This window comes from Falco peregrinus, chromosome 8, assembly GCF_023634155.1.
Source record: "Falco peregrinus isolate bFalPer1 chromosome 8, bFalPer1.pri, whole genome shotgun sequence".
NCBI lineage: Eukaryota > Metazoa > Chordata > Aves > Falconiformes > Falconidae > Falco > Falco peregrinus.
The window spans coordinates 27,658,400-27,669,268 of NC_073728.1; the positions used below are offsets into that span (position 1 = coordinate 27,658,400).

The 10,869-nt window shown below is 39.7% G+C and overlaps 1 protein-coding gene across 1 annotated transcript in view; it reads right to left on the reverse strand.

The window, feature by feature from the left end:
* Positions 1-10,869, reverse strand: part of XRCC5 (X-ray repair cross complementing 5) — a 54,380-nt gene that overhangs the window by 42,592 nt on the left and 919 nt on the right. The window contains exons 2-6 of the mRNA XM_013299359.3: positions 8,048-8,161; positions 7,342-7,525; positions 6,087-6,135; positions 4,490-4,612; positions 335-520 (exon numbers count right to left, since the gene is read on the reverse strand). Of these exons, the coding sequence (XP_013154813.2) occupies positions 335-520; positions 4,490-4,612; positions 6,087-6,135; positions 7,342-7,525; positions 8,048-8,161 (656 nt within the window). The remainder of the gene's footprint in view (positions 1-334; positions 521-4,489; positions 4,613-6,086; positions 6,136-7,341; positions 7,526-8,047; positions 8,162-10,869) is intronic.

Here is a 10,869-nt window from a genome sequence, read left to right on the forward strand (position 1 = left end):
TATGTCACAAATTCCAACTGTTCGAAAGCATGCTTTTCAAATCTCATTTATAGAAACATTCCCTCCAAAATCCAGTACTAAAGATGGAAAAAAACTGATTTTTTCTTTAAATACAGATATAGAAAATTCATTTTCCACTGAAATCTGTAAGTTTTTTACCTATTCAAAAGCCGCTGAAGAAGCTGTTTGAAAGGGATTGAGTGTACAGTAAGTAGAATTCACTGACTTCAGTGAAACTGGAAACCATGTGACTGATTACTTATTCATTTTATCTTTCAGGAAAGAGATCAAAAAGTAAATTTACAGTATGATAAAGAGGAATAGCCAAGTTTACCTGAAAGTATAAATTTCTTCCAGCCCTCCTTCTTGGTCCAAAGTATGCATAAGTTTCCTCACCACATCAATGCCTTCCTTCTGTTGCTTAGTTAAAGCCTTTCTTGGGAAAGAATTTCTGTGCACATGAGAACGTACATAGGCACTTGTATCTCCACCTCCATCAACATCCGCTGGAAATGGGAGACTAAGAACACAAGCAGAAGCAGTTAGTTTGACTTTCTTCTTAATTAAAATAACCAACCAAGAACAAAACAAAAATTGTATCATAATCATTGTTTTCTATCTAGTTGCAGTCTAGCCACATGGTTTGCAAAACACATGAAGTAGTGTTTCAGTCTACTTAGTATTGGTAATATCTTGACCAGAGTGCTGCACCAGTTCTGAGCATCATACGCAAAGAAAGATGCCCACATAACAAGAAGGCATTGGAACACTGATTAGAAAACAAGATCTGTGAAAAAAGATTGAACAAAATAAAGCCTGTAGAAAAGGGAGTCAGAGGGCAAGACAGTCTTAAATATAAAAGGCTGTTGCAGATAGGAAGGGAACAATCAGTTCTTTATATTCATAGAATCACAAAATCACTTAGGTTGGAAAAGATCTCAAAGATCATCAAGTCCAACCATTAACCCAGGACTGCCAAGTCCATCACTAAACCACACGAGTAAGCTCCACATCTACGTGTTTTCTAAACACCTCCAGGGACTGATTTCACCACCTCCCTGGGCAGCCTGTTCCAATCTTTGACCACCCTTTCAGTGAACAAGTTGTTCCTCACATCCAATTCTAAGCCTCCCCTGGTGTAAATTAAGGCCATTTCCTCTTGTCCTATCACTTGTTACTTGGGAGAAGAGACCTACCCTTACTTGGGAGAAGAGACCTACCCCCACCTCACAACCTCCTTTCAGGTAGCTGGGAAGAGCAATAATGTTCCGTCTGAGTCTCCTCCTCTCCACTTGTCATAAGACTTGTGCTCCAGACCCTTCATCAGCTTCATTGCCCTTCTCTGGACACACTCCAGCACCTCAATGTCTTCCTTGTAGTGAGGCACTCAAAACTGAACACAGGATTCAAGGTGCAGCCTCACCAGTGCCAAGTACAGGGGAACCATCACTCCCCTAGTCCTGCTGGCCACACAGTTTCAGATACTAACCAGGATGCTGTTGGCCTTCTTGGGCACCTGGGCACACTGCTGGCTCATGTTCAGCTGGCTGTCAACCAGCACCCCCAGGTCCTTTTCTACCTGGCTGCTTTCTTCCCCAAGCCTGTAGCTTTGTTTGTAACCCAAGTGCAGGACCCGGCACTTCTCCTTGTTGAACCTCATACAGTTGCTCTCAGCCCATCAATCCAGCCTGTCCCGATCCCTCTGCAAAGCCTTCCTATCCTCAAGCAGACCAACACTTCCCCCCAACTTGATGTCATCTGCAAACTTACTGAGGGTGCACTCAATCCCCTTGTCCAGATTGTTGATAAAGACAGTAAACAGAACTGGCCCCAATACTGAGCCCTGGGCAGCACCACCTGTGACCGGCCACCAGCAGGATGTAACTCCATTCACTACCACTCTTTGGGCTGGGCCGTCCAGCCAGCTTTTTACCCAGCGTAGAGTACACCCGTCCAAGCCATGAGCAGCCAGTTTCTCCAGGAGAATGCCGAGGGAGACAGTGGCAAAGGCTTTACATTTAGAGCCTGCACTCAAATTGCATCATGGAGTCAGGTCAGATATCCAAAAACCTGATAAAGGCATTTCAAACCATAAATTTTAGAACCAACTGCCTGAGGAGACAGAACAGTCTCCATCACTTGGAAGTCTTTATAAAAAGATTAGAAAAACACCGCTCAGCAATGACATACATACAACTGACCCAGTCTGAAGTAAAGGATTGCTCTAAATGACTTGTTAAAGGCCAGTCCAGGCCTGTGATGCTGTTTCAGCTCCAAATGCCAGCAAATGGGACTCTGTCTGCAGTGGGGCTATTAGGTAGCTCTGGAATAAATGTTACTCTGAGATTTTAATAGCTTACAACACTAGGTGAATTTCTGACTGAAGATGACACATTTTCCTGCACTTCAAGAATCAGATTTAAAAATTTAGCCAGGGGTTATAGATAAAATGATTTTGCTGCTCTTCAAAATGTAACAGAGTTAACTAAATATAATAACCACAGAAAAGAGGGACGTGTAAGATCCTCTACCCTGCGCCCTGGACAACGCCTGCAGATTTTTCAAATCTTTCATTTGATCCGATTTTGAATGAACCACATGATACCTTTTACCACATTTCCACAAAGCAGAAGAATTTTACCATTGTATTAGGTTTTTGAAAAGCAGCCTACAGATCTCTACTTTAGTTTCACCTCATTAGTCCTCACTAAACTTATCTGTGGAGCAACACATCATTAGCAGTTAACAATATGCACAACAATGTCACACACAGCAGAATTAAAGAACAAACTTCAGCAAAGTGTTTGATGCCTTTATAGGAAGCAGCATCCACTGATAAATAGAGAAACTGTATTTTAAAGCTGTTATGACAGCAAAAAGCTTCAAACTTCTGATACATAAGTTACATTACTTTAATCCTGTGACGAGAACTGTATAATACCCAAAGCCACACAGTGTTCAGCATTTGCTTGGCACTTGATAACAGGGAGGAAAACCAACTATCTGCCACAAGTTACAATCTAATCAATAAATAGGGCATAAGAGATGGAAGCAAGGGTTATAACAAAAGCACAAGGTTTAGCAAGAAATTATTTTTTTAAACCAGTATCCTGAGTATTTTACATTTATACGTGTATTTCTCAAAGCATCATTTGCTTGCATGGCTGTGAGACAAGGTGTAAATCTGCAGCTAATGCTGTAACAGCAACATTTCCCTAGTGCTTCTATCAGCCACTGGGCCTTTCCTTTGTTTTGTCACAAAGAAAACGTAAAGATTTATCAGAAAACTCACACAGAACTGCAATGTTAAATCCTTGTGGGAGCATCTGTGCTAGTCTGCAGAGCAAACTACAGCTATGGAGACAAGGTAGCACAGGCTAAATATCAGGTCTCTGAAAGACATACTCTGGCTGGCAAGATGCACTCAGGTTCATGGTGTTGTGTTTCCCCTGCCTCCAGTGCCAACAATTGCTCAACTAAGCTAAAAGGGGCACGTCAAGGCATGTTGCAAGCTCACCTTCTTTTGCTGTGCAGACAGAACCTGAGAGTAGTCTGACATTTTTACGTTCAGCCTCTCCCAAGCACAGGCAACAAATGTGTGGAGAATCAGGCCACGATTTTCAGTCATGCTTTCCTACCTAACCCCTCTGGTATCTTGCAGATGGGTCCGCAAATGGTTGCAATGAATTTTTCAAGTTCACAACATTGCACCTTACAGAATGTTGAATCTAGGTGAAAATTAATATTTAAATGGTCAGAAGTAAAACTGTGGCTTTAAATTTCTCCTGTGACATTATTTGTGATAAACAGCAAACATAAACATTCACACAAAGTTTTGCTCTTATATAAAACTCCTACAAGAAGGCCTACAGCTTATGTTACCATCACGTGCAACAATTAATACAGATCTCAGCGCCGCCATTGATTCTTCAAATCAATGCCTATACCTATACCAAGACAGCCAAGGGATTTCTGTCATAAGCTTAAGACATTGCTTCCATTTTCCACTTAAATTTTCTAAGCCCATCACTGTGAATATAATCCTTCTCTTCAGACTTGCTTTTCTACTAACACCAGAATCAGGCTATAAACATCTGCAACACTGCCTCATTATTTTCTCCCAGTAACTCCCTTACCTAAAAGTATGTAGGCTGTTGCTGTGACAAAACCACTACTTCTGAGGCTATATCTGCTTGTATCGTTCGTTTGTCTCCCATTTTAGACTTATGGCTAAGCTGAACTAGAGTAGCAGCCAGCATCTTAACATGTATTTGCATATCACTTAATCAAGGGGACTTGGCTCATAACTGGAATTGATGGTATATGTAATTGATAGAAGTACTTATAACAATCATATTACATACTGGTACACATCTATGAAACCAATACATGAACAGATCACCAGCTCCTTCATGATCATTATTAAGAAATAATAATAATGTCCCTTTAAAAAAAATGCATAGTGTACAACAGCCACTTCCATACTTACAAAAACTGAAGTGAAATTCCTGTTTTCTTCAAGTTAGCAATGATAATTTCCAGCTGATCCTCACTGACAGGACTACTAAGGTCTGTAAACAGTTCAATGTGTCTCTTCTCGTATTTCTTGCCTCTTAAAATACAAACAGAACATTCACATATATCAGGAATATTATCTATAAGGCCTTTTCCTAATTCTTTCCTCAGAAAACTAAAGCTTTACCAAAGTAATATACTTGTAAAAAAACCCAAGCAAACAAACCTACTTGGTAGTTATTCTATCATTGCTAAGTTTTCACTTTTATATGATTTCCCCCTACTCACTTCTGCCCCCTAAAATTGACAAGACTGGCCCTGTGACTGTATAAAATCACTAACCACACATACATGAATGGAATTCTGCCAATTGTCACCAATGTCAATAAAACGCTAATAAAATATGTTAGGTAGTTTACTGATTATACTGGATATTTCCTTTGCAGCTGTGAGTCTGCTTTTGTGAAAATGGAAAATGTATTTTAAATTACTGTTGCTGGTGGGAGTTCCATTTTAGTAAACTAATTCATTGGATTCACTGGATAAGATGGACTTTAAAGCCTATTTAATACACTAAGAAGCAGTAACAGTAAACATTAGAAAGTTCTGCCAGATAAAGAACAAAATTCACTTAAACTGATACAGTTTTTATCTGGATATTCAAGCATAAGGGTGATCTTCTTGAATTTTTACCTGATAGTATTTTCTCAACTGAAGGTAAAATCTGTATCAAAGTGTTCAGTGCATACCAAAAACTTACCCACAAGACAACAAGAGCAGTTGCTTTTAGGTATTCAAGGTTATACTGCCATTAATCCAGTGATTTTAATTCAAAACTCAGTTTTAACTGTTAAATTGATACAACTTTCCACACCAACTGGACTTTATTAATAAAAATATAAATTACATCCCTAAGTCTTGTCTTCTGCATTCACAGTTAGATTGCATAATCTCTTTAACAACATGTTCAATCTCGATTTCCCCAGACCATCAGTTCACTGAGTGTCAGAAAGTCACATTTCCAGTCTAAGTACATTCATTGACAACTTTGTAACACTTGTGACAACATTTTCTTTCAGCTTAAAGGTGCAGTAAGAAAACACACTGTTTATCTCCCACAGCCTGTGTATTTACAAAGACCCACCTCATCTCCGACAGTCTTTACTAGGCTGAACAAAGTCACCTTTCTGATTTTTTTTTCTTTTTGTAGTAAGAAACACCATCACCCTTATAAATCTGGTAGCCCTTTTCTAGCCATGTTAGCATCTGAATTAACGTTTTTTTGAAAAGAGATCACAAATGCAACATTAAGTGAAGTATTCATGCTTCATATAGTGGCATTAATATTCTCACAAATCTACTGCAAAGTTCCCAGTTGCATCAGAAAGCTCTTAGATCATCTCAAGACACTAAATCTCTCCTGGGGATTCTTCAGGGACAGACTCCTGTAGTATGTTGTTTGTTCTTAATGTTTGGAGTAGGGTTTGAGGCTGTTCTTTTTTTTTCTAAATCAGATCAGCTCCAAAGTGCAAGGTCAGAATTCTGTAAAAGGCTTTGGGTTACATACTCACATTGTCTCCTTCTGAAGTAAGTCCATACACACAATAATTGCATCCAGAACTAAGCAAGTTTAAGAAAAATCTCAATACGAAAAATCACAGAACATGAATCATGTCACAAAAGTTTTTCCTATGAAATAATCTTCTGTTTTCACCTCCTCCCGAGCACTGACAAATATGCATTTTAGTTAACAAGCAAACAAGCAAAATTTATTGAGACAAGAACTCTTCAAATATCTACTGTGCAAGAGGTTCCTATAAAATTTGTCTGTTTTGTGATCTTGTCTCTTCCCCATTTATCTGATTGAACAGTAAAAAGACTGCTGCAGAGCCCAATCTTTTAACTGTCAGTGAGGAGGCTCAAGTCCAATGAAACAGCAATCTAATATTTACAAATTACTTTGCACCCACAAAAAAAATTTAGTTGTACTTTCAATGGGTACTATTTTCCCATGCAAGTTTTCCTCCAAAATATCTGCATCAGACAATTTCTTGATAAGTTTCTTCCTCAGCACAATTTTCATTGGGAACATATTTTTATCACTGCACACAAACCTGCCTACCCATGAAAGGAACATGACTGCTTCTGCTAAGGTACAGCTGACTGGCTGCACACTTCTCCGAAACAGCTCTGACAGTGAATCGAGCTCACAGCAATCATTTTACGGCCAGAAAGAGGGAACAAAACACAGGAAGTTGAACGGTATGTAAATGAAACACACAGAGGACACTATATAGATCATCTTCTTTTAAAACTCTTCACTTTATGCACCTAAAACCAGAACACATTCAAACATAAACAATATTCAAACCAGCGAGTGACATTTGGCAATGTTACAAATACTTTATATAGCAATCAGTCTGATAAACTTCTATTCTTCTCTCTGGCTTCTGCTACTTCTGCTGACATATTTCATAAATAATACTTTTATTTGCTGAAAAAGCATAAACCAAGTTCTGTGGCACTATTTTTAAAAAACACATGCCTTGAGGCCTAAAATTATATTATTGCTATCTTTTGTTCTCTTTAATTAACAGAACACTTTGTAAAAGTAATAATTCCCTAAGGCCAAGACTCCCGCTTCTAGCCTAAAAGAATGTCGAAAAGCAGCTAATCTGCTCTTGAACAAACTTACAACCACAAATCAGTTGAACTATGGTAGTAGTTAAAACCTCAGAGGCAAATCTGAGTCCATTTCACAACACTAACTTCCTGTCACCTACGCAGCTGAATCAGTTCAAAAAGCGCTCTACTACGAAAGGATACAGTCTGCTTGTTCAGAACCTGGCTTAATCACATCTTGAATGTCTTCCAGCAGATCAAAATCTGGTAGCATTAGTGACCTATGTACAGTAATGTTTTGGTATTGATCTCCACTGGCAAGGTTATTCCTAGTAGCATCAGTGCCAAACAAAACTACAGCAACCTCATCTTTACTCTCAGCAAAAACCTGGAAATAGAGAAAATACAAAACAGGAATAAAAACACAGGTAGATTTACACACAGCTATGTTAGGACACTCCAGCTAGCTGAACTAATTAAGAAACAATGTCAGATACAGTGGATTTACTTTTTCTTTCTTCTTCAGTGCTATCCTACCAAAATGTAATCTTAGAGAGTTTACTAATTTAGATATAATTAAACTAACAGATTGACATGAGGATATCTGGGATAAAACAAGTAAAATTGGCCAACTCAGTCCTTGAAATGAGTCTTCAGTGTGGTAAATTTTAAGGGTGTTGAAACATTTTAGAGAAAGAGAGTACCTGTTTTCCCCTTTTCTACTGCCCTGAAGACTACCACACCTCATCCACAAAAGCACAGCTGAAACAAAAAGCACTGTTACTCCTGCATAAAAACAGAATAATTCTTACTCATTTCTCATTTATTTCAATTACTAGTAAATGAGGAAAATATGTCACAGATGTTATTGCTTCCTCTCCTTTTTTAACGGTTTTTTTATCACACATACCTGTCGCTGCACAAACTTCATCATAATCTTCTTAGCTTGTTCAAGTGAAGACTCCTCACCAGGGGCAGAACTACTCATTGTAAAGCCTACATCCAGGCACAGCACTATGGCCACCTGGAAAGGAAAGACAATACTGAGTAAGAATGCAAAAGGGCCAATATAAGCGTAACTACTTAAAAGGGTACATAAAAAACCCCTAGAAATCAAACTACATCAATTTCTTTCATAATAACTGTTAATAAGAGACAATGGTGGAGGACAGAACCAGTATTACTGCACTCAACTGAGAGTCATTTAATCCTGTACCACGCACAGTCAAAAATACAAAAAATCCTGTATTACACAATAATCTGTTAATACAGGCACTTTCTGTACAACCCCGTGAACATATTTGGGATCCAAGGGCTCTTCTACACTAGGAAATAGAACAAAGGTAGCTTGGCTAACAATTACAAGCACAACACAATACAGTATATCTGCACAACACAAGGTGGAGATACAAGCTTCCTCCCTAAACTCTACAGCTACATCCAGACCTCACAGTCACTCATAATAGCTGTAGAGATCACTCTTTGGTCTAACCTAAGAACGGCAAGAATGACAACATTCCTATAGCCTCCAGGGAGAGCCAGAACATTTATGCTACTGGAGGTATCCTGCAGTGAGCACCAGCGTCTGCAGCGCACAGCTAAGCTCTTAATGCCCTAGAAGGATGAACTCTGATTTCAATTTAGGGGCTTAAATCCCACAAGCTAGCATATATGTTTGCATTTCTGATCATCGCTTTAACTGATCTATATATAACACTGCCCAAGTCTTCCCCTTAACTGATTTATAAATGAGTACATGAACAAAACAAATTAAAAGAAGCCATTTTCTCTTGTTCAGCTCTTGCTAAGTTCCTCTCAAGTTCCAAGTCCAGAGACTCTACTTACCTTAATTAACCTAAGCAATTTTATCATCCAGCTCAATAAAGCTGTATGGAAATTCAGCAAAATTATGCCATGCATCTCCAAGAACACTGACAAAAGGCCAGCTCAAATCTGTTGTCATTTATTAAAGCAAGGTTCTTTAAATGTAGATCAAAATCTTGCCAAGTGGACTGCCAGTAGCTTAAATTATTTGCCAGAACACAGGAAAGTTAGGTATTACATAGGCTGGAGCCAAGTCTCCTTGTTTTAAAATGCAAAATACACTCAATTCTGCAAGACATGAAACTGCCGAAAGGATGTGGGCAATAAACGAGAAGATTGTCAAGCAGCACAAGATGCATAGTTTACTTTTGCAAGGCAAAAGGGATGAACAGAAAGAAAAGGCGTTGGTCTAAGCTCTCTTGTATACAGCTATGCAAATAACTCAAGTTATAAAATAACTTATATATATACACCTTTTTAAACATCAACAAAAAGAACCTGATTCTTTTTGTCATCCAAATAGATAATTCCTAATATCAAGTCTTTAAGAACAGCTTACCCAGATTAGCTCTCTGATGTTGTGTATTAGCAGTGGTCAAGCTATTTTCTTACCCTCCTTTTCCCAGAATATACTGTGTACCTCCCCCACCATTTTAACAAGCACTGGTTTAACTCCCTGCATCCTCCCAAGACAAGGCAAGAGGAAGAAGGCTGAGCAACAGGGCTCCACAAGACATTCAGCAGGTTATACTCAGTCTCCACACTTTGTTCCTTACTTTGCCTTTATTAGTGGCTACCCTGGGAGCCAGGAATTAATGCCTCTGAGTCACCTAAGTCTGTGAAATCCTTGAGTAGAACAGAGTCAGTAACTGAAACTGCACTAGGTTCTCAGAAGAGCCTTGTTACTCTTCACCTGCCAGCCTAAGGATTTACTCTACCAGCATCAGCAGCTGCAGACCCTCAGCTTGTTGCTGTTCTGCCTCAAGACACACAACAGCTCGCAGCTGAACTAATCCTGTTGTCCAAACCAGGTAAAACTGCTCTTCACAGCTGGCAAGATGACTGCAAAAAAACCAAACAAGTGCAGGACTGAAAACCTGCTGTTCTGCTTCAGAAAAAACGATCAAGTGCCAAGTGCTAACATGCTCTTCTGGAAGACAGCAAACTCCAAGCCCAGTATCTATTCAGGTACGCAGAATCCTCTTTCAGGAAGAGGGCAGGTCTCTCTTTTGGTAATCCTCCTCTATATGTCTCTTCATCTGTTAGTAACCTCTGTGCATCTCACCCCTGAGCATCCAGTACTACAATCTTCAGGCACAGTATACTAAGCAATGCTTTTAAGATGCTCAGCATGTGATTGTAAGAGAACACTGTCACACCTGAGCTAACATCAATCTGCACTGCTCAAGTACTGATAAGGGTGAAAACTGAATGAACCTGCCTTTATCTCTAACCTCAGTGCTGAAGCTCGTTATAACAGAACTAAGAAAGATACTGCTGCAGCAGCACTTCAGCCTGCAGCACAGACAAAACCTGTGTTTGACAGACACTAAACTACCCTGTATCAGAAGAGACCTTAACACAGCGTTCACCAACAGGATTCCTTAAACATACCAGATAAGCAAACTGCATTTTTAATAGGGCAAAACCATTGCTACTGCAAAAGCACCAGTAATTACTACTGCGGTAGCTGCCCCGTGCTCAAAACCGGAGACACCGGTACTGAAGCTTTGCACCAGACAGCTTTGGTACCAGACAGCTTTGCACCCGCAGCAGCTTGGAGTCAATCGGTTTCACAGGCGAGTTTTGCAGCCGTGACTGCTGTGCCGTTTGCTGCTAACACCGAAGTCGGGTCACTGAAGGGATGGCAAGGCGGCCGCTTCGGCCCCACGCCGCCGGCGGTACCGA